General features: G+C 39.2%; 3 protein-coding genes and 1 long non-coding RNA gene across 13 annotated transcripts; 2 read left to right on the top strand and 2 right to left on the bottom strand.

The window, feature by feature from the left end:
- The first annotated feature begins 6056 nt into the window (after positions 1-6056).
- On the top strand, positions 6057-8111 carry LOC149269987 (uncharacterized). The gene is made up of 3 exons (XR_016269116.1): positions 6057-6777; positions 6864-7393; positions 7518-8111. It is a non-coding gene; the product is annotated as an uncharacterized LOC149269987 (long non-coding RNA).
- Positions 8112-10970: 2859 nt separating this feature from the next.
- LOC108612115 (uncharacterized) lies at positions 10971-14316 on the top strand. Of its 2 annotated transcripts, none has more exons than XM_089464274.1 (4): positions 10971-11343; positions 13231-13491; positions 13561-13698; positions 13777-14316. In XM_089464274.1, exons 2-4 carry the CDS (start codon positions 13272-13274, stop codon positions 14250-14252), a joined length of 834 nt encoding a protein of 277 aa, XP_089320400.1. In that variant the 5' UTR covers positions 10971-11343; positions 13231-13271; the 3' UTR covers positions 14253-14316. The 2 variants fall into 2 exon arrangements, with proteins under 2 accessions (XP_089320400.1, XP_017860505.1); XM_018005016.2 differs by having other exon boundaries at positions 10980-11316.
- A 1207-nt stretch (positions 14317-15523) lies between these two features.
- On the bottom strand, positions 15524-18041 carry fon (fondue). 2 transcript variants are annotated; one of them, XM_018004578.2, is made up of 5 exons: positions 17885-18041; positions 17558-17570; positions 17466-17492; positions 15841-17239; positions 15524-15776 (listed from the first exon to the last, which is right to left on the bottom strand). In XM_018004578.2, exons 1-5 carry the CDS (start codon positions 17931-17933, stop codon positions 15624-15626), a joined length of 1641 nt encoding a protein of 546 aa, XP_017860067.1. In that variant the 5' UTR covers positions 17934-18041; the 3' UTR covers positions 15524-15623. The 2 variants fall into 2 exon arrangements, with proteins under 2 accessions (XP_017860067.1, XP_017860068.1); XM_018004579.2 differs by lacking the exon at positions 17466-17492.
- A 3115-nt stretch (positions 18042-21156) lies between these two features.
- LOC108610320 (uncharacterized) lies at positions 21157-25378 on the bottom strand. 8 transcript variants are annotated; one of them, XM_018002344.2, is made up of 6 exons: positions 25220-25378; positions 23611-23740; positions 22028-22235; positions 21842-21913; positions 21552-21726; positions 21157-21487 (listed from the first exon to the last, which is right to left on the bottom strand). In XM_018002344.2, the coding sequence occupies exons 2-6, from the start codon at positions 23678-23680 to the stop codon at positions 21314-21316; spliced, it is 699 nt and encodes a 232-aa protein (XP_017857833.1). In that variant the 5' UTR covers positions 23681-23740; positions 25220-25378; the 3' UTR covers positions 21157-21313. The 8 variants fall into 8 exon arrangements, with proteins under 8 accessions (XP_017857833.1, XP_017857832.1, XP_089320217.1 ...); XM_018002343.2 differs by having other exon boundaries at positions 23611-23727; positions 25220-25361; XM_089464091.1 differs by having other exon boundaries at positions 23611-23727; positions 25235-25304.
- Between the last annotated feature and the right edge of the window lie 52 nt (positions 25379-25430).

Below are 25430 nucleotides of genomic sequence, written 5' to 3' on the forward strand. Positions count from 1 at the left end.
GCTGTTGGCCAACTCTGCGCAGATATTGGCCACACTAAGAGTCTTGGCTTTTGGCATTAAATCTGAGCAGCTTTGCCGCTGGCAGAGCCCCAACTCCTACGACTTGGCTTGGTCGGTCCAGTGCCCAGGGGAGCATTTCCGTCACACACCCACACCCACATCCGCACACACTCACATCCACTATGCAGCATCACTCGCACCACTCGCACATATTCATATGCATTAAGTCATGACCATGTCCAGGGCTGTTCTGCTGGAAATTGCTTAAATATACCGGAAATTGCAGGAGAGTTGCATAAATTGACACGAAACGCCCCGTGGGCACAATTCACTGTAATGAGCCCCAAATGGTGGCAGGGCAAAGCGAAAGTGTTGCATACTCATGGGCGGAATTCAATTGACGCTGAGCCTGGGCTAAGCTCTGCCAAGAGAGCTGACTGTGGCATGTCTGTCTGTCTAATGACGCCGCTGAACTCGATGGGTTACTTTTAATTCTATAATAACTCCAACTTCTAAATAAATGAAATATATACAATAATTATTTAAGCAACAAATTGACTCTTGCCAGTGCTCGCAATTCCCATTTAATAAAGGCATGACACGACCTGAATGACAGAACCGTAGAGCATATGAATTCGATATGCAGTCGGACCATCTGCTCACTTTTTGATGTTTCTCACTTGTTCAGCCAACAGCTCAGTTCGTTCAACGCGAACATCAAAACAACAACAACAGAGCTTTTTGCACCCTCTGGAATGTGAGTCTGGTTCGGGTACTTGTGTTTCTAGCTCGCTCTTATTGCAGGTAGAGTTTATAAAAACATATTGATTCTAAGCGGAATTTTTCAAGAAATCAATAATCAATATCTACGTATTAGTTGTATACCCTAGAAGTAAGGGAAAGAAGCATATTATATTGAAATATGAACTCAGGATATCTGCTAGTCGGGCACTCCAGATTTATAGAATTATAATAGGATTACATAGGGTTTGCTACAATTTTTCAAATTTCTAAACAACAATATAATAAGTACAGTACATATAATGAACTACATCCATCAATCATTATTCTGATGCTAATGTCTTCGCTTTGCTTTTCGAGTCGTCTTGAATATTCTTCTGCTTTTCCTAATATCATCCGAGTTGAGTATCTCTGGCACCAGAGTTAACTTTGGATCGTCCTATAGCTAAGTAACGATAGTTAACTTAAGCGCTGTCTCCTCTAAATTGGCCAACTACAATACATAAATGCTTACTATTAATATCTATTATTATCATATCAGCTATCAGCTATTAATATCATATCCGTCAATCAGTCAGTATATTAATCTTTGGGTATATTTACCTTTTTACGGATTAACCCATCTTGCTATCTTTTTATTTGTCTCTCTACTTATCAATAATTATTATCATATCATTCTATTTATCCTTATACAAATATATAAGTATCTATTTATCTTTCTTTCTATATCTCTCTCATTAACTATCGATCTATCTATATACAATATGCATTTAAGATTTTAATCAAATTTTCTTATATTTATATTGTATGTATCTATCAACGCTTATACAAATATATAAGTATATATGTATCCTCCATATATACATATGTCTATCTTTCCACCTAGCTCTCTCATTGACTGTATATTTATCTGTATGCGCTATACATTTAAAATTATACTTAATTTATTGTTTTACATTTATCTTATATCCATCTATCAATCCTTATACAAATATATAAGTACATGTCTATCTATATGTCTACCACTCTTTATACATCTATTAATAAATAAATTTATTTGTAGATAATAGATGCCAAAATTACATTTAAAATTAGCTTTTCCCTAGAGTTTCGAATTTGTCGTCTTAGCTTTAAGAAATATTAAGAAGCTATTTCGTAGTTATTGCAAATGGGTTTCCCTTTGCCATGGGCCATAGTCTGGCATATTTTTGTGGGTTTGCGGCATGTTTTGCCATTGCTTCGCTCGCAATCTGAATCCATGTTCATCCAGTCACGACCCGGCATAAAGAGTCTGGATGCGAGGCTGCACAGATGCTCACATTTCGCGAACTGCCTCGAATCACGTGCGCTGAACGGAAGCAAATCGAAATTATCACCAATTTGCAGTCATCGAAATCCAATTAGGGGGCGTGTGTGTGTAGCCCCGGATCCTGGCCAGGACAATGCTCGCAAATGCTGCTGAAGCTGCCTGTTCCGTCCATGTTTATGCCATATGCTGGCCGCAGTACAAAACTGCAGCAAAGTGCAGCTGGACAATAATCGGATTAGGTTGGCTCTCGCCAGCCTCGCCAAAAACATAATTTGCGAGAAATGTCACACGGCACACACAGAGCACACGGCGACTTATTCGCAATTTGTGAAATGGAAACGAAGCGAAAGTCGAGTGGAATACAGTGGAGAGTGTGAGGGGAGTGCCTTCGAGCGGTTGACGGGGGTGAGGGGGTGAGGGGATAGAGGGGATGAGGTCGGGGCGAGTTGTAACAACGCACTAAATCATGCATGTCAAGTCGAGTAGTTGTCGTCTCTATCAAACCCATCATAATCGCCAACGCGTACGCATCATTATCGGGATCGAACCCGGGTCTGAGCCTGGGGTCTTGCTCTGCCTCTGGCTGCTTGTCCAGCATCCGTTTAGCTCTGGGGGTGGCTCTCGTTCTCTCTCTCTCTCTCTCTCTCTCTCTCTCTCCCTCTCGGTCTCCCGGGTGCCACAGTTGTTGTTTAGTTCCGGCATGCGACAGATGCAGCAGACGTGCAGACGGCCAGCCCGCCGGAGTCTGTGATGAAACCGCAAGCGGCTCTCGAAGAGCGTACGCTCCCCCATATCATCCAAAACCCAAACCGACCCGACACGACCCGTCATTGTCCCCGGAGCTGTCACTGCTCATTGTCAGCTAAGTGCCGGGCAATGGGCGGAGTTGATTCACTGGAATGAGCCAGCGATGTTTTTTCAGACGCTCAACAAGCCGTGGCTGCAGCAGCAGCAACAGCAGCAACGACTGAGCCCATTTTCATTTTTAAGGGTCCTAAACCAAATTTGTTGCTCCTGCAAGCAACCTGCTCGCCACGATGAGAAGGTGTCAAAGAAAAAGCAACCATACATGCACAGTGGAATAGGATGAGAGAAATGTAGAAAGGGGAAATGCATTCAGATTTACTATTATTATATTATATTTTATTATATTATTATTCAGATTATTATTATAATTATTAATATTGAATTAGCAAATATAAGTTAATTAAATAAGACTATCAATGTTAGAAAATATAGTATGTAGAACTGTGAGGTAGATAACATGGATGATTAGATAGGAAATTGATAAGATTTAAGATGATTTAGCTTTCATTATTTAAAAATCTTTCTTAATAATATAACTAAAATTAAAAATTAATAAATTTGAGCAAAAATTGAAAAACATGTCAATAATATAATTTAAGCTATACAAGAAATAATTAAACTTATTAAAAGTTCAATATACAGACAGAGAGTCGAATGAAATGGCAGTATTAGACACACTCAATCATTGATTTACATCCTATAGTTTTCTTCTATCTAAAACTATTAAGTGAACTATTATAATACATACTAACTACACTATTAAATTCCTAGATAAATCCGTGTTCAGAATATAAGATGTATAAATAATCAAAAAGAGTGAAAGTTATAGAATCAAATTTATATTTGTATTTTATATACATATCCATATCATAATTAATTAATATTATATTCAAATCATCAATTGTAACTATAATAAATGTTTATATTATATACAATATATATTATACAAATAAGAAATAAACTTAGTATTTGTAAATTACAAAACAAAACCAAAAAAAATATTTTATAGAGATATTTTTTTTGGTTGTTCTAAGACTGTTAGTATACATATATTTTAATACACATTTCAAAACTAATCCCTATCTTCTACATATGTAAGCCAGCATTTTTCAATCGTACGGTGACCACTGTGCTGGGCAATGCTACCCGCTAGGCGGTAACCGCAGAGACTGCGGCGATGGCGTCTACGTTGTGCACTCAAAACCGGACACGATAAGACGGCAGACGATGCGACACAGCGAGAGGAGGATGAAACAGAAGCCGGCTTCTGCTGCATTGCACACGAACGGAAGAGTGGGGAGGGGGGGAGCGTAAGGATAACGAGAGCGAGGGTGAGGACGATGGCGAGGGTGAGAGGCTAATGGTGAGGGTGGGTGTGCGGACAGAGCTGACAACAATAAAAGCAAATTCAATGCGTTTTGTGATAATTTCGCACTATACAAGAAACGATAAACGAGAGTGAGAGAGAGAGGGATAAAGCAAAAGAGAGAGGGAAAAAGTGAAGCGAAAAACGATAAAGAGAAGAGCTAAAGCCGTAAACGAGCAAATAATAAAAATTTTATATAGCAAAGCGGCATAACAAGAAAATAAAATATTATAATAATGCGACACCCAACACACACATACACACAGATATGAATGTATATATAGTGGTATATGAAAAACACGAGTGTGAATAGTCAATGAGTGTTTGAGAGCTGGGGTCGAATGCGGATCACTGTGGGTGACTGGATGCGCCGAGGGTGGTTCTGGGTGGTGGTGGAAATCAAACGGTAACAATGCAATCAAAATTTACGTTTCCTTTACCTTGGTGCAAATTTAGTTATTGTGCCAAATCGGAGTCGGGCGTTCGGGCCACTCGAGGGAATTGTTGGGCCATAATTTAATTCAGCTGGCCCATTATTTCATTAGTTGTCCGCCCGCCTCTCTCTCTCTCTCTCTCTGTCTCTCTCTCTCTCTCTCACACACACTCCTTTGGAAAATTGTGCAATTTATTTTCGGTATTGTGCTAGGCGCAAGTATTGTAAAATGGCTCTGGCAGCTAGACGCATAAATTTGTGTATTTCGATTTTGATTTTGCCATTTTAATTGTTTGCAAACTGGCCTCACGCACTGCCAGTTGCTCCTTTGTCTGTCTGGCCATACTCTATCTGCCCATCTGAAAGGCTGTCCATCCGGCAGTCCGGCAGTCCGTCAGCCTGTCTGTCTACATTGTCTTTGTTGGCCAAACATGTCGTATCTTTGTATCTGTAGCTGAACAGGCTTTCAACAATCAATGTGTGTGTGTGTGCTTAGTGTTTGTGTAATTAACATTTATGACCAAAAACTTGATTATATTCCACTGCCAGCTTCCGATAAAAACAAAACATTTTCACAACAAATTTTAGTCGAAAGAACATTTTGTGCTTGCGGCAAACTTTATTGAATTCTGAAATGAGTTTAAGGCAAATATTTAAGAATTTCGGGAAAAATGTAAGTAAAACAAGTAAGAAAGCTCTAGTCGAGACAGCCTCTTGTCGATGGACTATCTTCATGAAACTTTTAGATTATAAACATAATATGTGGGTGAAGGGTGACTATAAGGTAAATTCTCAAAAAAATCGAAATTCTATAAAGTGCATATAAATCTATATTTGGCGACTCTAGCTTTAAAGATGCAGTGGATATAAATTTATTACTGGTTTTCGATAATGTTTTTAATTGATAACAAAATGACAAGTTATCGATTTTAAAACAAAACTCGATATGCGCGTGGTATACACGGACCTTGGAAAACAAATTTCAAGTCTCTAGCTCTTATATATTTTGAGATCGACGCGTTCATTCATACGGGCGGACGGACAGACGAACGGACGGATGGACGGACAGACAGACAGACGGACGAACGGACGGACAGACAGACGGACAGGGCTATATCGACTCAGCTCGTCGTTCTGATCAAGAATATATATATTGTACTTTATAGGGTCTGCCACGCCTCTTTCTGCCTGTTACATACTTTAAACAAAACCATTATACCCTGATTTCCCACTTTCAATGGGTTCAGGGTATTAAAATATGTATCTTATGATATCAAGAAAAATGAGTTATTTATATGTATTATTTAATATACTATATACGCTATCAAATTGTGAATCACTCTTTGAAACATTATATCAAATGGTGAATCACACAGAGTGCGTCACTGGATATCCAAGGCAAATAAAAACTTTTATTAAATTGTAAATCTATATATATAAAAGAAAGTTGTGTAAAAGTGAAGACTGCTTATAACTTGATTTGGGCTGAACCAATTTTCATGGTTTTTGATTTGTTGGATTTGTCTCCGCAACGAGTTTAGTATAGGGTCTTAAAAATACTGAAAAAATTTGCCGAATACTTGAAAAACGCAGTTTTTTCCCCAAATGTTCAAATTTTTTTTTATACCCAGTAGGCTTGGTAACAGTGACAGTTTTGACAATAGTGTAGAAGTAAATAAACAAATGTAGTCAGTCAGTCTACGGTCTCCTGACCTCGAGCAGACCTGACTATTCAAAAAAAAAAAAAAAAAAAAAAAAAAAAAAAAATTTCAAATCAAAAGGAAAAATATTTCAAATCAAAAATCTGCAAAAAATCAAAAGATTAAAACCTGACTGTTCAAAAAATAAATAAAAAATTAAATATTCGAAATTAAAAAAAAAAAAAAGGTAATTATTAAAAAGTGTATTTTTGGCTTTTTATATTTTCGGACTTTTAAACTTTATAAATATTTCAAATCAAAAATCTGCAAAAATTAAAAAAAAAATCAAAAGATTAAAACCTAACAATCAAAAATAAATAAAAAATTCAAAATTCAAAATTCGAAATTAAAAAAAAAAAAGTTAATTATTAAAAATTGTATTTTTGGACTTTTACAAAAGCTAAATATCTCGAAAGTTCAGGTATTTGTTTGTCTCAAACATAAATTTGTGTAAATTATTTATATTTATATTTCTCGATTGTTTTATATGGTTTTGTGCGAGGGCAGTATTACTATTAATAAAAATGCCGCGTCCTAGAAGATCTAATCTTTCCCGGCGGACCCATAATGCAATTAGGCAACGGAATAGCGTGAGTCAATTATCTGACGAAGAGCGAGAAATCGCCCGAGAAAGGCTCCGCGTTAGTACCCAGGGAAGAAGGGCCTTAATTCGTGCTTCTCAAAGAGAGGCAGCCCGTGAAATGGCAATAAGAAATGGTTCAAGGATTGATTTGAATCGAGCAGCGTTTCGATATGATTGCACCATTGATTACAGCTTGAATCGTTTAGTTTGCATTGGTCCAATGGACGTTGTTTGCTAGCATTGTGGCGCATTGAAGTTTGCTGGTGAAACGCCCGGTTTGTGCTTCCTTAGTGGTAAAGTGACATTGCCATTAGCGGTCACCATAGCCATTGCGTTCCCTGCTTTATGGCGAAACACTAGAATCACGACATTTTCTAGCGAACACTCAAAAATACAATGCCTGTTTCCAAATGACATAATTTGGGGCGGAAAATATTGGAGACGGATATTTAAGGTAATTTACGTTAAAAATTTTATTTTCTATGACTGCCAAAAAAAATTTTTGAATAATGTAGTTTGTTAGATTTCTGTAAATAGTGTTTGTAAATATAACTATAACTATGGCTTTGAATTTAAAGATTCAAGGCCAGATTTGCCATCGCATTGGATCATTGCAACCTATTGAAGATGCACAGCAAAAATTCTTGCAAATATACTTCATGGGCAATATGGAAGAACAACTTGACCGGCGTCAAGAAATGAACACAGCTATGAAAAGAGCAATTCTCCATGATTTGCATGCTTAGAAATTTAAACCAACCAAAACTGTGCAATGGAACGCGTTTGGTGATAAGAAAACTGATGAGCAATGTGATTCACGCGTTGATACTCAAAGGAAAATTTAAAGATGAGGAAGTTCTTATTCCTAGGATTCCGATGAGCTCAACAGATATGCCCTTTGAATTTAAACGAATTCAATTCCCGCTTCGTCTTGCCTTCGCCATGACGATCAACAAGTCACAGGGCCAATCTTTGACTATTTGTGGCCTCAATCTAGAAAATGCGTGTTTTTCTCATGGTCAATTGTACGTGGCATGCTCACGTGTTGGCAAACGATCCGCATTATTTGTTCTTGCACCCGACCAAAAAACGAAGAATGTCGTTTACAACAAGGTGCTTGAATGAAAATCCGATTAATAAATTTATCAGTGTATCCCAGCCTGAACAACATAGCTTTCAACAATTTTTTACCTAGAAATAATATAGAGGGCAATGCAACGTTTGCCGGGCCAGCTAGTATATTATAAGAAAACAAGTAAGAAGGCTCTAGTCGAGACTGCTCGACTAGGAGATACCCTGAACCCTCTAATCTGATATTCTAATCATTCTGCACTTCTGTTATGCACACATACATACACATGCATCCACACGCACGCATAAGCCTGTGCTGTGCTAACTGCGCAGTAAGCAGCGACTGCGCTTGGGCTGCGCTGTAGTGTGGGCAACATTATAAGAATTTATTTGTTGAATAATTCCGAATTGGATATGCGCGTTATATACACGGACCTAGGAAAAAAAATTTCAAGTTTCTAGCTCTTATATCTTCTGAGATTGACGCGTGCATACATACGAACGGACGGACGGACAGACGGATGGACGGACGGACAGACAGACGGACAGGGCCAAATCGACTCAGCTCGTCGCCCTGGTCAAGAATATATAGACTTTGTTGGGTCTGCCACGGCTCCTTCTGCCTGTTACATACTTTTAACAAAACCATTATACCCTGATTTCCCATTTTCAATGGGTTCAGGGTATAAATCGTTTTAGTCCCTAAGTTTTTTTTGGAGCTATTACACATTTATTTACTGCCAAACCAAAATTAATTATAGAGAAACTTTAAAAACAAAAGAGAAACTGTAAACTCGAAAAATACATTCGAATTCAGAATTACTTATTTATGTATATATCATCTTTTCTATTCAATTTGTCTAGATTCTATATAATTCCATAAAAATAAAAATAATTTACAGATTTTTATATTATATTAGAAAACCTTTAAGACATTTTGATTAATTTTCAGATTAAATTCTAACTACAATATATAAATATTAAAAGGACAATTAATTCAGGTATAATAGATATATAAGTTATTATTATATTTAATATAATCGAAATTTTGAAGAAATTTCGTCTAGATCGAAAAAGGGAATTTAGTAAAAACTATTTTATATTAAGTTAAATATAAATTAATTAATTAATTTAAATATTAAAAACAAAATAATAATGAAGTTCGTAAACTGCTTATTTATTTTTGTTTTTAATTAATAATATATTGATATACATATACATGTATAGTATATTTAATCCGTACTTTTATATTATTTTTCTCACCCTAAAAGTATGCAACAAATAGATGTGAAGATGAACAAATTGCAATGGCTCATCGGAGAACAAGTGAGGTATTGCGTGTTATGCAAGTGCAGAGAGCTGAAGATAAACTTGAGTGGAAGATGACGCACTTGAACTTAGAAGCTACACACGAGTGACTTCAATCCATGCAGCAAGTGCAACATAAATGCATAGAGACAATGAAAATTAAGTTGGAAAACTTTATGGAAATGCAGCCCATGTCAGAAGGACAGCTAGACTGAAAGACTGACAGACTGACAGACTTACAGACTGACAGTGCGAAAGACTTGGTATGCGAGTCACTGAAATTCCGGGCAGCAAAAGTATATTAAAAATGTTGACAACGAAATCCATCTGTTTAATGGGTCTGCAGCCACAGTGCAGCTACAGCCACATCCACAGCCAAGACAAGGCCCAGCCCACACACCACTACCCATCCACACACACACACGTGCCTGATTGTGGGTGTTTGTGGTGGGTATTGGGTGTGCGCTTCTAATCCGCAAGATTACAAAAGTGTGCGGCAAAGTTGGAGCTGCAGCCAGAGGGCAACACAATAGCCTCATACCCAGTAGGAAGGCCCAGCCCGGGGCCAAACTATTACACTTGATAAATTCGAGATTAAAGTGCATTTGCAGTTGAGCCGAGGGCAGGACCGGCTCCGGTCTGGGTGCCTGGCCTGGGTCATCAAATTTATGGCCATACATTTGGCCAGAGTTTCTTTTGTATGGGCCCGCGCTTACTGGGGTACTTGGCCGAGTCGTGGGCCCCTTTTAATTATCACACGTAATGACAGCACCAAATGCAATTGCTAATTAATTGCCCAGGAGCCCGGCCAAAAGCCAAAGAGTCCTGGCCATTGAATAGCAGAATTTATGCTCGGCCCATACATTTGCCCGACTTGACATTATTATTCCAACATGTGTGCGCCACGATGAAAGTTTTGACAAATGGAGCTGGAAGCTCATCTACAAGAGTTCCTTAATGCTGATGGGCTGATGGGCTGATGGGGTCGAGGCGAGGGTGGCCAATGGATCAGTTAAGCTTCCCAGTTCGCGTAATCGCAACGCAATAAAGCCGAAGCCTCAACTTGAACTTGAATGTGATTCGGCTGTTACTTTGATGGTCCGGCGGCTAATGAAGATAATCGTTTGTGCTGTCAAAATTGCCACAAAATATAATTGTGGTGGCTGCTCGAAACGCCGACTCATGATTAACGATGAGAGCGATTCGGCGCTGTGGCTAAGACCAAATGCAAAGTTCAGTTTCTGATAGAACAAACAACAAAGCAAAACAAAATACATCTCCAGCAGACACAATGGGATCTTTAAGATACATACTCGTTCGTACGACAGCGGAAACTTCAGTAAAAACAATAACAAAAGATGCCAGCCAAGCGATTACGGGCAATTTAATGAAGTGGCATGGCGACGGGGGGATGAGTGGGATGGTGAGGTGGTGGGGGAAGGTAACGTCTTTATACGCATTTATACGTTCATAAGCTACAACTGCCCCCCCCCCCCCCCCCTTCCTCACAGCTCCATCCCTCCTTCAGTCAACTGCAAGTGCAGTCCGGTAACAAGCTCAGCGACTCACTTGGGAGCCCAGTCAAGATGTTATCTAAAAAAGCTCCAACGTCAGCCTCTAGAACAGAAACTGAAACTGAAACTGAAACAGACTCTGAAACAACTGAACAGTTGGCTAGTTAATTTTTTAATGAATCTCGGCAGATATTCGAAATCGGTTTGCTGTCGGTCTCTCGACTTGCGTTTGCGATATTTTTTTAGTCGTTTGTCGGCGGGTTTTAAGTGCGCACATAAGACGCGCTTCAGTCTATCTGAAAAGCATTCAACAAGTTCGCCTGAAAACTCCCCCAAGTCAAGTCGTCGAGTTGCGAGTGCCCGAAGTGCAAAGAGCAGCCAAAATATCCCAACTTGTTCAGTTGCTTGTGTGAAATGCTCCCGAGATCCGTGGCCTATTTGGCAGTGCTCTGCTGCTTTCTGTTGACTCATCGTTGCGCCCAAGGTTGTTCAGCAAATTGAGATTCGACTCGTAATTGTCTATTTAGTAATTAGTCACTTGTCATTATTTTGAACATGATTTCAATCTCAGCACGCCCACCCCAGCGCGGACTTGGGCTTTTCCAGTTCTTTGGGAATTTTCGTTGATCTAATGCCAGAAACATAATAACAAAACATTTCAACCAAAATTTACCCAATGAGGTGAAAGAACTTATCATGAATTATACTAGCAAAGACCACTGAGATGAGTTAAAGATTCGACGAAAAAGTTTCAGCTATTGGCATCTAGTTGATTATGTTTGTTCAGAATATAGTTTTCCAAGCCAATTTCTATATTGATTAAAAATGTATATTGTTTTGCAAAGAAATTTTTATAAAAGATTACCTCAAATTAATTATAATTAATATTTCATTATTAATGAAATATTCATTGAAATGATTTAAAGAATATTAGAAAACATTTCAGTTATTGGCATAATACGAAATGCATTTTTTTAATTCAAAATATAGGCTTTCGATCAAATTCCTTGTGTTAAATAATAATTTAATGTAGATATTTTTGTCTATGTCGAATTCTTTGGAAATTCCTTACCGTTGAGTCTTAATATATCGTTCCCCGTTAAATCGAGAATCGCAATAAATCAAACAAATTATATTCCCTTAAAAAAAATTCGTTTTCAATAATTCTCGATAATTTGAATTTCTGTGTAAATCGAAAAATATAAAAATCTAAACAAAAATCCCTTTGCCATTTCGAATTATTCAGCATGGTTAATATTAATCTTTTTATATTCATATTTTTGTTCATTAGTTTAAATGAATTTTTCACGATTAATATTTCATTCATTCAGATAATTAAAAGATTATTAGAAAATATTTCAATAAATGACATGATAATATAATGGAATTAGCAATGAATTTGGTTTATTCAGAATATAGTTTTCCAAATAGGGGCTTTGCTTAAAAAAATTTCGTCTTAATTTCAGTAAAATATTCCGTAGAAGTTTGTTATTTAATTTCCTAAACTTGTCTTAATTAAATAAAGCTTGTCAAAAAATTTAAAATTTATATATGCCATATAAAGTATATGTTCATACTCAATTTGGTTAATGACTCAAAGTACTTAAATTTTTGTTTTTTATTCGCTCTCTCACTCATTATTTTGATACCTCCTTTAGAGCCTTCATAAGACGTTGCTTCGTAAAGTATGCTGTTTTATATATATAGATCTTAATGATATTTGTACTGTAAAGACATTTATGTGAATGCTAAAGTAAACAATTTTATATCGCATATTTCTAGAAAGATAGAGCAAAGAAAACTCTATCAATCAAACTGAATCGAAATCCATAGATGCATAATAGTGAGAATGACATGACAGTCAAGTCAATGTGTTAACGGCTTTGCATTTAAGCCACCAAAAAATATTAAATCCCATTTCATATGTTAGCAAGAAATTTTAATATTCTTAGCTCAATATGTTACAAATATCTTATATAAATGATCTAATTCGGTACAATCTCAATCCATCTGTGATAGCGACCCATTTATAATCTACTTAGTTAGCTGAGCAAACATTGCATACTGAAATGCAATTAAAAGTGCTCAAAGTGCGCCTCGTCCACTCGAGAGGCAGTCAACTGTGTATGATTACGAACGTGAGTGAACGAGAGAGAGGGAGAGCGAGAGAAATATTCATAAATAAGTCAGCGTGAGCTAATTGCTCCACTTACAAATTCTCCCGCCGCGGGCAGCTTGAGATGCGCTCCAGTTCAGCTGATGCTCCTTTTTGGGCGTGGATAGGACTCGAGCGTGGGGGATTGGAAGTCGATGTGTTTGCATAACTTAAATGAAATTTCTCTGCTAAATCTAATTTCTATGCTAAACCGAAAACAAACAACGTTTGCTCCGTAACCAGGTCAGTCGACTAAAGTGTCATCCAAGCTGGATTTCGATGACATGGAAAGCGGCAGCAACAGCAACAACCAGACTGGTGTGCCAGTTATAATCGGGCAGGGACAGGGCCAGGGCCAGGGGCAGGGACAGGGACAACAGGGTAGCAATAGTGGCTATGATCCGAGCTCCGGACGCAGCAGCGGAGGCAACAGTGGCAATCGGCCAAAGATACACGGCGTGCGTGTTACAGTCGACACGGGCGATGGACAGCAGCAAACGAAAGGTAATTAAATTGGCTCAAAGCAAAGGGCAGATCAAATGAGACTTACACCGAAACGGACTACCCAAATAGAATCCAAGGAGAGCGTCGAAATAACGGATTTGGGTAAACACAAGAAACGTGTGGGCATTCACACAGACATCACGTTCGAGATTACGGCCGAGGGTGACGCAAATGAGACGAGCTCTGCCCAGCAGCCGGGCGAGAAGGGTAAGTGGACGCTTACATCACTTTCACTTTCGTCTTTCGCTGCAAGCGGATTCTCACTCACTCACTCTCCCTTGCCAGAGGATGCCAGCGTGCCCATTTACAAGGGTCGTTCGAGCAGCCGCGACTCCAAGCACAAGTCCAGGAATCCCAGTGATCCCAAGGCTCAATGGAATCCCAACTACTCCAGTGAGCATCGCGGCTACGAGGGCAGCAACCGCGGCGGCTCCAGATCCAGCTCGGGCGGCTACTATCCCCAGTATTATCCGCAGCATGTCTACACGACCGGCGATGACAGCAGCGGCGGCATTTACCGTAACGGCGAGACCTGGACGCACTACGTCCCAGTGTGGACTACGGAACGTTCGCCCCATGAACAGAGTCAGCTGCAGCGACAGCCTAGCTGGAAGCCCTGCTACTGCATGTCGTCCTATGGCAACGACTATCGCAGCCGTCGCGATAGCAAGATCAGCAGGAAAGGGGATTTCCCCAGCAGGGGAGTGGTCAAAACTCGTCCAGTGCACATCGATGGCAAGCTGGAGCGGCCCTTCTCCTGAAAGGTTCACTTTGAACATATTCACAATGCTCGAGAAGTTGCTAAATAAAGGAAACAGATTTTAATCAATGTCTTTTAATATTAGTATACCCTAGGTTACGCATAACCTACCTATAATATGTAGTTATGTATAGAATATATATACAATACATAAACAAAATGGGTGTAAGCGCTCAAAAAAAAAAAAAAAATGTGGACAATATAAAATGGTTAGTCTTTGTCCTAATTACTTGGTATTTCCCGCGCCTACCCCATAACCCATTGCTATTACGACTACATAATACTCATTAACAGTCAAAACTTGATTCTTGGAAATGATTCAGGAACCCTTCTGCAATATCTACCCCTATTATTATTAGGATATCATCGGGAGTATATTATATTTTGATTTCCAAATCTCTAGTACTTTTAGTATTGTAGTATCAATTCTTGTATACCAAATTTATGTAATATTTCCCGATTTTTATACCCTGAACCCATTTTCAATGGGAAATCAGGGTATAATGTTTAATGTTAAATGTTTGTAACAAGCAAACAGAAGGACGCGTGGCAGACCCCATAAGGTATATATGTATATTCTTGATCAGGGCGACGAGCTGAGTTGATTTAGCCCTGTCCGTCTGTCCGTCCGTCCGTCTGTCCGTATGTTTGAACGCGTTGATCTCAGAAGATATAAGAGCTAGAGACTTGAAATTTTTCCCAAGGTCCGTGTATAGCGAGTTTTGTTTTAAATATCGATAACTTGTGCCGTTATTTTGTTATCGATTAAACACATTATAGAAAGCCAGTCATAGATTTATATCTGCTACATCTTTAAAGCTAGACTCTCCAAATTTTTTATGTATACTTATATGCATTTTATACAATTTCACCATCACATTTGGAAATGGCGTATTTCAAATAGTAGGGACTTGGGCGAATAATTATTGAAATATCAGTTGCTCTAAGGGTTCATGGGATCTCGTAGTGGAGCAGTCTCGACTAGAGCTTTCTTACTTGCTCAACTTTGTATTATTAAATATTCTTCCATCGAATATATCTAGATTATGCTCCCAGCATCTTATATTTTAGTCATCCCGATCAAGTTAGTTTGGATCTCAGGAGCTCAACGACAAGATACCCTCTGCCTATTCAGCACTTGAATACACACAAAAATGTATTCGAGAATTAACTATTGAAATTGCCTTTGTCAGAAGGGAAGGAGTACGAGATACCCCCTGCCGATAATGTGTCGCATAAATCAAATGCAAATAAAAATCTCTCATGGTAATATTTTAAATTTTCGTTCTTTTTATTTTTAACAATTTTTGATACTACTGTTCATGGTGAGGCAGAGAGATAGAGAGATGAGGCGAGGGAGGCGAGTTACATCTTACGAGTGCACACTGTAGGTGCTCACTTTGCCATTGTCGTCGACGGAGGCGGTGGCTGCATTGTAGCCGAACTGCTTGCCATTCACATTGTAGTTCTCGCTCTCGCCGGTGGCCAGATCCTTGTAGTTCTTCACATGTCCATTGGAGTCAAACTGTGGAATCAAAGAGCAAAGAGTGAGGTTTGCATATGGATGCAGGTGACTGATTTGCGATTACCTCGGATTGGGATGACCACTTGGACTGCTTCTCCCACTGCTTGGTCTGGAAGCCGCTGTTGCCACCGACGCCAGCACCAAAGTTTCCAGAGCCGGCCAATTGCTGGCCGCTAGTCAGGCCGGAGGACAGACCCAGGCCAAAGTTGTTTTGGGCATTCAGCTGGCTGTTGCTGGAGGAGCCGCCCAGGAGGGAGCCGCCCAGCAATGAGCCATGGCTGCCGCCCAGCAGGGAACCGCTCAAGAGCGAGCCGCTGGCGCCGGCATTCAGAGCGCTGGCCGAGTTCAGGGAGCTGGCCGCATTCAAAGAGCTGGCAGAGTTCAGGGAGCTCGCCGAGTTGAAGCCGAAGTTGGAATTGAAGCCGTTGGAGCCGCCGTACTGCACCTGATTGGCGTTGGCCAGGCCGGCACCGCTGCTGATCGAGCTGCCGCTGGCTGCCTGCTGCTTGGCCGTCTGGTGGGCCTGGTTGATGAGCTGCTGCAGCTGGGAGCTGCCGGCGCCGAAGCTGGAGCCGGAGGTCTGGCCGGCGGACAAGAGCGACTGGGCGCCGAAGTTGCTGCCGAAGCCGAGGTTCTGGTTGACCTTGAAGGCGGAGTTGGTGCCGAAGCTGGAGCCGGTCTTTGAGCCGTAGGTGAAGCTAGCCGAAGGCTGCTGGACGATCTGTGGCGCCGAGGCGGTGGTCGTCACCTTGCGCTGGTAGTAGTGCTCGGAGGTGCCAGCGGGCTGGGCGACCTGGATGTACTGGACTGCGGGCTTCTGCTCCACCACGCGCTCCACGTGCTGCACGTACTTCTGGGAGCCGCCGGGCACCGTGTAGACCACCTGCTGCGGTGCGCTGGACACGACGCGCTCGTGGTGCAAGTACTCCACATTTCCGCCACTGGCGACAGGCGCTGAAATGGCCAAAGGTGCCTGCAGATTGCCGGAGAGCAGCGACTCGGAGTTGGTAGCTCCGACACCGCCGAAGTTGACCTCAGTGCCGGCATTGTTGGCATCCGCGAACTCCACGTTGCTGCCGACACTGTGAGCGGTGGCCGCGTTGAAGTTGGCGCTGTGGCTCGTCTGGAAGGCGGAGTTCGAGGAGAAGGCGCTGTTCGAGCCGAACGAAGCCGCGTTCTGTGCACCAAAAGCGGCCGCATTGTTGGCACCAAAGCCAGCTGCGCCTCCTAAGCTGGCGCCTAGGCTGCCACTGCCGCTGCCGCTGCTGCTGCTTTCCGCACCCTCGACGGCACCCACCGAGTCGTAGGAGCTCTCCAGGCTGCCCAACGAGGCACCCACGCCGCAGCTGGCGCAGCCGCCGCCTACTGCCAGATCCGCACTGCTTCCTACTCCCAAGCTGCCACTCGAGCCGTAGGCCTTCCTGCGCGCCGCTTCGATTGCCTGCTGATGGGCGGTGTAGTGGCTGTGGGTGTAAGTCTAATTAGATTGCAGCTCCGTCTAATTGGATGAAGATTATGCAACAACTCTGTGCACGCATAATATTCAATTTTGTTCAGCTTCTAAATAGATTAGTGTGCTTTTCCTAAATTTCTTGAATTTTGAGTGGGTTAGTACCATGTTGCCAATTGGAAGTTTCAATTTTAGCCGAGCATAAAATGAGATCTTCAATTACGCCGCACGGCACTTACCGACTGTGGAAATCGTCCCGTTTGCTTCTAGACATTCGTTACCAAAATAAAAGTTATTCCAAAGGACAGTCTCTCAAGTGAGATCAACTTACCTGTTCTCAAAATCTATAAGAGAATTAGAAGAAAGAAAAGGCATTATTCTCATTGCATTTCCATGAAATTGATTGTAATTCTAATTGGGAAACTCGAGTCTCTTATCTCGACACATGGCTGCAACGAGGCGTTGCACAATTCCGTGTTGTGTAAAAAGTTCATACAGAAATAATGCGTAATCGTGTCATACGTCAGCCGGAACACAGACGGAGAGAGAGAGGAAGAATATTCCCGCATGATATGTTGTAAGGATCTTTTTTGCTTTCTGATTTATTCTTTCACTTTTAATTTCACTGTATGGGAGGGGGGCTAAAGGAGCTCTTTACCTGCACAGACCACGCCCAGGCACAGAGCCAGCACCAATATAGATCTCATATTGAGTTTGTTTTTAGTTCTTTGGAAATTGTTTCACACTGCGTTAAACCGTGCGAGACCCGCGCCTGAATTTCTACTAATGAACAGCGGCGATGGGAACGCGCTTTAAAAACCAAACAAGTCGCCCAGACACCCATTGATAACGCCGAGCTCCACTCGGAATTAAGGCAGATCGCTTCTTGACCTAGAGAGCTTGCCATTGGGCAGCACAGATAATGTGTGCCTATGTACACTTAAGCTATATATGGATTCTACAAATTATAATCGGAATTGGTGCAGAAATTTTTAATATTATTTATTTAAATCAGTGATGAAAGTAATTGCGACACAAACACACACACACACACACACATACACATACACACATCCACAGACAGCTGATAGGAATTGTTTTCGTGTCGAAACCTTGAAATCTATATACAGAGTTGCCATGTACAGTTGTGTTCTAATACATGCACAGACTTCTATACCTATATAGACTGTCTCTATATTCAAGTACAGGCCATTGATTAAACCACTTTGGCATTAGAGCATTGACCATGTGTGTATTTACTTACTATTACTAATGCTCTCTGTGCGAGGTGAAGGAATCTACAATCATCGAAACTGATGCGTCTTCGAGTTGTATTTGTATATTTGTATCCTCTGTTATTTGTATTCGTTGAGAATGGATATATATAAGAATTTACAGATTATTTTATATAAGATGAGCAATTTCTCTAATCTTAGTTATTAAATCTTATTCAGGATCAAGTACTAAGGTAATAATCCTAAAAATTCTTTGGAAGAAACGTAACAACTAAGCTATTACCAATGTTTCTATTCTACAGTGTTGCCAAATCAGCTTTTTTGCGGGAAAATTCCAAAACAGCGTGCAAAGGGAATTCTGGATTTTTCAAAAAATATTTTGCTTTTTTCCGTTTTTTCTTTACTGACCAATTTATTATATATTATAATAGTGAAGTTTTTGTTTCTATATAAATAAAACGTTAAAATTGTCTAACAGAGCCTATAAAGCAATTAAAAAGAATGTGTGCAACTCATTTGATAGCATGTAGTAAAAACATTGATGTGTTAACTAAATATGTTTTAATTAATAGATTGCCGGAAAATTTTCTAACAGTGGAAAATGTCGATTCGTTTTCTTGCATATGTATATACATATTTTATATATATATATGTATAAATTGTAATACAATCGCAGATTGCTTAGATGAAACCGATGAAGAAGATGAAACATATAGATGTTTGTCGCATGCAATACTTTTTATCACATACATATGTATACTTTAATCTCATACTGAAAAAAAATTATTTATATGAATTTTTGGCTTAAGTTTAGGTTTAAAAGCAAATAAAAAAAAATTTACTTTTTTTTACAAATAAACAAGGATTTTTTCACGTCCTATGTTGAACTTACATTGCCTTGCACCAAAAACATGACGCGCGAAAAGATCGTATGTTTAAGTAAATTGCTGTTGTAAAAAAAAAAATAGGCCATAATTAAAATAATAAAATTAATATGCGTTCGTTATTACTATAGAATAAGAACTTATATTTTGAGAAAATTAAAAAAGCATCTCCTGTAAAATTACATTTTTCGACATACGATAATTTCGCGGGGATTGGACGATATGTATATACTGTGAAAAGATATCCATTTGTAACATAAAGATGAAGGCGAGATCTATCTAAATTTCAATGTTTATCAGATGTGAGATAGATTCCTATGCAGATAATTTACATACATTCAACATCCGACAGTGCCCGTTCATCTAATCTGATTGACATTGTTATTTAGAACTGATTTTATTCTTTTTTTTTTTTTAGTTTTTGGCTAAGCCCCAAAAAATTCAATAATGATCCAACAATTAACACCAAAGTTTAGAACTGTGAGTGAAATTAGCATAGCCGCTGTCTATGAGCTATTGATAGATATAAATATATACAAGCATACATAGTATATATGCAATGAAATAAATAAATTGTTTCAAGCAGTTAAGATACGATGAGAATCCACCTATCTGTATTGGGTCTACATGGATCTTTGACTGTATGCATATCATATATTTCTATGAGGCAGTGGAATATGCAAATCAGACTCTCAAGTATGCTCATCAGCTGATTTATTCAGCGAGTGGATATTTTTGGGTAATTTGTTTACAAATGTGAAATGTCATAAAATGTCAAATCTAAACTGTAAACACTTTCTGATGATTTAAAAAATTATTAAACAATTTCGGTTAGTGGGATTTCATTCCGCTTGGGATACTTTTGCGCATTTGTTTTGAATCGAAATTTCAATGGCACTTCCCGGAATCAGTTTTCGGTTGATTTGTAAATAAAAAATCAAAAATAATGTAAGTTGTTTACAAACAAAAGCTTCAGCTTTATTGCTTCCGCTAAATGCTAATCAGAACAGTTCCAAGCGATTGTCACTTGAATAACATCTTCCCAATTGGACTGGCTACACGCTACAGTCTACTCTAAACGCCAATTGGAATTTTGAAAGATTCTGGTTTCAATTTCCATCAACTCGAATATTCACTTCGACTAGTGCAGCCAGAAAGGGGCACCTATATATATATATATATATCTATAGATAGTACTTGTATATGATCTGAACGATTTGACTTGATGCCATAAATTAAGTTCATAATGAGACAAATTCATAACCTACACACAGACAATTTCCTGTGGGGCCTGATAAACTTTGCTCAGGTTATTATCAGCCCGAGTTTTACCACTTATATACATAGAGCATACAATATCAAGGTCATGAGCTTTTAGCGAGCAGGAATAAAATAAATTCAATTTATAAATAAAAACAAAATGAGATAGAAATTTGCATATGATTGCCTATGCAAACGGAGGGGAATTATCAGTAGAAAGCTAAAAGAAACAAAACTTTCTAACAAACCTGTTACAGTGAGGCAGCCCTAAATGGAAAGCCCGACAGATCACATAATATAGACAAAAACGGATTTAATTCATTTATAGAAAGGTAAAAGGAATATGAAATTGTTGAATAAGCAAAGTTGACACAGTAAAGCTTAACTAAGAGAGAAACTGAAGTAAATTGAATTGGAGTAAATTATTACAGTAAAAACCCCTTTACATATACCTATGTATGACACATATGTACAATAATTTATGTATATTTGGGTTTTTGCTTTCAATACAGATTATATACAGATTCCCCCTTGATGAATATACATATATATTTGGAGTATACATATAATATATATTTATATATATAGAATGTGTGTATTTGTGTCTCAAAACATATAAATAGAGAATGATTAGCTTTCGTTAGGTTTATATCATATATATGTTATGCTAAACACCAGGAGTTGCGTTAAGTCGCGTTTGGGTCCACCCTAAGAGTGCACCGAGTACGACGTCACCTTGCCGTTGTCGTTGACGGTGGTCTGTGCACCACGGCGACTGGTGCCGTCGCCGTTGCTGCTGCTGTACGAGGAGACAGAGACGCCCTTGTAGCCACCACCGCCGCTGCTGGATCCGCCGAACCGGTTCACGATATTGGGCGATGCCTGTAATAGCAATGGAATGGCTTGAATTATGCTCTTCTAGTCAACTCTCAATCCGTTCGCTTACCGGATTAGCCGGACTGATGTAGGCCGTTTGCCTGTGTCCATTGGCGCCGATGGTGCCAGAGGCCAGGGCATAGCTGGGCGCATAGCGGTGCGAGTTGGAGCCGCCTCGGTAGCTATTCTGGCGCACCAGGTTGTCGTGGTAGGCCTGCTGGGCGGCGATCTGCTGCTGGATGCGACTGTCAAGCACAAAGCACAAGGATTTCAGTTAGCTACTGCGTCACCCACGATCTCGGCGTGCGGGTTAGTGGTTAGTAGGGGGAGAAGTTAGTACTAGGAAAGCAGTGTAATTACGTGTCATCATCGCTTATGGTCGCATCCGCAGATGCGTACGCATTGCCGGACGTGGCCAGTCCCGTTATAGCTCTACAAGAATAGATTACAAGCGCTGTTAGCCTCCCCATCCACCAATGCCCACTTAGACTACCCCAGCAGAAACCCCCTCCACAATAAAGAAATTTGCCTAGACCAAATGCTCACTGTTGGGTTGCATAGTTCTGGGCCAGAATCTGGTTGGTCAGCTGCTGGTGGAACAGGTAGGGATCCGTGATGCCAACGTTGGGCGCGTAGCCGTAGTCATCGTAGTCATCGTAGGTGCCCGTGTAGCCACCCGCCCCGCCCCCGCTGCTGGCGTAGCCACCTGCATATCCATCGGCGTAGCCTCGCCGACGGCGCGACACCTTGCGAGCTGCAATAGAAAATCAAATTGGGATTAGAGAACGATCAAGACTACCAATTAATGAACACCTAATGAATCCCTGCCAGCTGATGCGAGTGCTTCAGGCCATATTAAGTACCTCTATTCCTAATACCAATGGATCACTAATCAATCGACATTTCGTTAGCTTCACATTACAGCATTAATTAGTCGATGATGAATTGGTGGTGCTGCTGTTGCTTATAAGATCCGGCTCAAAGTCAACGTCTTTTATTTTACTAGTCCAATGCCCAAAACTAATTATTGTTATTAGTTAATTAAATTTTTAAATATCTCATTAATCAAACAAAAATGTATATGCAAATAATTATAATCAAATAGGATGAAAATTACATTAATTAAGAAATTTAATTTAATTTTAAAATTATTACTATTTTCATAATTATTTAAGTGAAAATAAAATGGCTAAAGAGTAAGGATAAAATAAAAAATTGTCTTTATATTTATTAGAATATAGCACTTCACACCCAAATGGAACAATTAGTTTTACAATGAAGACATATGCAGAAAAGGCAATATAGTAAAAATAAAGTAAAATGCTCATCTATCTACCACTCAACACATCATAGATATATTTTATATAAATAATCATATTTTTTTGTTTAGTTAATTTTTTTATTTATTTATTTTTTTTTTTTATTAATATATATATATATATATATTTTTTTTATTTTTATTTTTTTATTATTATTATTATTTTATTTTATTTTATTTTTTTTAAATACAGTTTTTCCATATGTATTTTCATCTTATTTATTATTGTAAATATTTTATTATTTCATTCATCGGCTATAATTGCCTTTCTGATTTTTTTTTTTTTTACTATTATCATCATTATTTATATTTTATAAATTATTTATTATTTATTAATAATTATATTTGTTTTACTCTTGAACTTCTCAATGTGATTATTATTACTTATTTACCATGATTATTATCTTTATTTTAAGTTTCCTTATTATTATTATTATTTATTTACTTTTAATATATTATTCGATTTGCTTCAATTTTCATCATTATTATTTATTTCCTATTTCCAACTATCATGGCTCTTTCTTCATATTACATTGTATTATATTTGTCTATATTTCTGTTTAATATTGAAATGTCCGTAATCACGGACACTATAAATTGAATGTGCTGGCATCATCACGATTGTATATACTCGACTAAGGCGGATTTAATCTCCTAATGAATTACATCATTTGCTACATAAATCGAAGCGAAACTAATATACCCTTCAGCACACTTCACACTTCTCCGATGGGTGAGCGGAGCAGACAGTAAATGAGAATTACGCATCTGTCTTATATCTGTTATATACACTAGTGCTCACTGTACTTACCCGATGATGCAGCATCTCCGTCGGTGTATAATGCGCTCATGACGATACAAATTAGCAAAAGTTTCCACATATTATATCTGAATTTTTCTTTGCATATAAAAATTCGGCTGATTTTAGCTAGAAATAAGAACTAAATAAATAAAATCATCAACAAATGTGCAATCTAAAATCTCAGATTTCGGAATAGAAACTGGTCTCGGCTGAGCCGTAGCGATCCGGTTTGCTGCTGTGGCTGTTGCTCTTGACTTTGATGATTTGTTTTTTGTTTTGTTTTCATCTGCCGTTAATGAGTCTCACTTATATAATTCATAATATTCTCGATCTATGTATGCAAATTGAAAATAATCCTCTATTGCCATTGTTTGGCTGAATTCTCACTTGTTAGCTTAGCGCTTGTCTAACTTGAGTCTAACTTGGGAAAAGTGCTTCTAGACGACTGTCGTATACTCTTCCCCTAAACCGGAGATGTTTGCCGAGCCCAACACGAGCCTGGACGTAACCGTCAATTAAATTTGATAAAAGTTTGTTTAATTGCAATTACACGACTTTTCAATTATTGAGTTATTAATTATAGCGAACCAGAGACAGAGACAGTGAGAGAGAGAGGGCTAATCGAGAGGGCGGCACATGTGAGAAAATCACCAAATACAAAGCGGAAATCCCCAAAATGTAAATTAATTGATTTCTATATATTTGGCGTATATTTTTGTTTGTACCAGAGATTTCTAAACCGGTTTCACTAATTGCTGCTCTTTTGCTCTTTTTTTAGTATTTTTTTTTTTTTTTCTTTTTTTTTTTTTGTCAATTAATAAAAAAACATTTGTTGTTGTTCTTTAAAACGTTTAGCAATTTGGTGCGCATTTTGTACATCACTTCCATTCAACGCTCGACGCTTCTTGATTGGCGATTCCGCTCGCACTCGTTGAGCGCTTAGGAGAGCTCTCGGAATATTTTAGTGTTGCACTTCACTGTGGCACTTTGGCAGAGCTCTTGTTTATGGTTCATTGCGGGGCTTTTTGCTGACTAGATCACCATATTTAGATGGTTTCTGTCTGAATACCGGAATAATAAATGGCCGAGCTTTCTTCACAAAGACAGCACAAAACGAAAACCAGTCAGCGAATTAACATATGATTTGGAAATTCGCACAGCCTAAGCTAAATGGATATCTTTGTCTGTCTGGGCTTTGTTCGATTTGGCCTCAGTCAAGGCGCGTTCTAAGTTGAATGTCTTTACGAATGTCGTCTTTAGTGTTGAAGCATGTTCTTGTTTTTCCTTATCGGCCTAAGATGCCCTTTCTCACAGCCAGCACAGCTCACTTACTCACACACTGGCCAAAAAATCAAATCGAACTGCGCCGCCGATTCGCAAAGCCAACAAAGTTATGAAAACAAACGAAGCGTCTATAACACAGCTCTCATACACCCTCTCTCTCTCTCTCTCTCTCACTTTGCCTTCTCTTGCTCTCAGTTCAGTCACTGAATCGTAATTGATATGGTGTGTCAGAGCTGAACGACTTTGATTCTTAGCCACGATCACAGCTCGCGCTCAGAACTATCTCTCACAGATCCCACTCGGAGCTCCCTCTCACTGTTGCCCTCTCACTCACTCTTTGATCGCGAACCTCCGCTCGTGTTTACTGTGTGGCAAGCTGGCCACGTCTGAGCTGGAGCAGGTGAGCGCAGGTCCTCTTATAAACGGGGCTCGCACCGAGCCGATCGAGCAATGACAAACACCTTTGCACACTAAACACACACACACACACACACACAATAACACCTACAATCAATGTGTGTGTGCGTAATATGTAAAACGCTGTC

Source organism: Drosophila arizonae, chromosome 3, assembly GCF_054131065.1.
Source record: "Drosophila arizonae isolate 15081-1271.41 chromosome 3, UAZ_ARI_1.0, whole genome shotgun sequence".
In the NCBI taxonomy this organism is placed as follows: Eukaryota; Metazoa; Arthropoda; class Insecta; order Diptera; family Drosophilidae; genus Drosophila; species Drosophila arizonae.

Excerpts from the sequence above, each read along its gene's own strand:
- LOC108612115 (XM_018005016.2), top strand. The coding sequence starts at position 11,247 with ATGCTCCCGAGATCCGTGGCCTATTTGGCAGTGCTCTGCTGCTTTCTG. Across the intron at positions 11,317-13,230 it reads GACTCATCGTTGCGCCCAAG|GTCAGTCGACTAAAGTGTCA; the intron begins GTTGTTCAGCAA and ends CTCCGTAACCAG. Across the intron at positions 13,699-13,776 it reads CCAGCAGCCGGGCGAGAAGG|AGGATGCCAGCGTGCCCATT; the intron begins GTAAGTGGACGC and ends CTCCCTTGCCAG.
- fon (XM_018004578.2), bottom strand. The coding sequence starts at position 17,933 with ATGAGATCTATATTGGTGCTGGCTCTGTGCCTGGGCGTGGTCTGTGCA. Across the intron at positions 17,240-17,465 it reads CGGGACGATTTCCACAGTCG|CCACTACACCGCCCATCAGC; the intron begins GTAAGTGCCGTG and ends TTACACCCACAG. Across the intron at positions 15,777-15,840 it reads AGTGGTCATCCCAATCCGAG|TTTGACTCCAATGGACATGT; the intron begins GTAATCGCAAAT and ends TTGATTCCACAG.
- LOC108610320 (XM_018002344.2), bottom strand. The coding sequence starts at position 23,680 with ATGTGGAAACTTTTGCTAATTTGTATCGTCATGAGCGCATTATACACC. Across the intron at positions 21,914-22,027 it reads CAGAACTATGCAACCCAACA|AGCTATAACGGGACTGGCCA; the intron begins GTGAGCATTTGG and ends CTATTCTTGTAG. Across the intron at positions 21,727-21,841 it reads ACCATAAGCGATGATGACAC|TCGCATCCAGCAGCAGATCG; the intron begins GTAATTACACTG and ends TGTGCTTGACAG.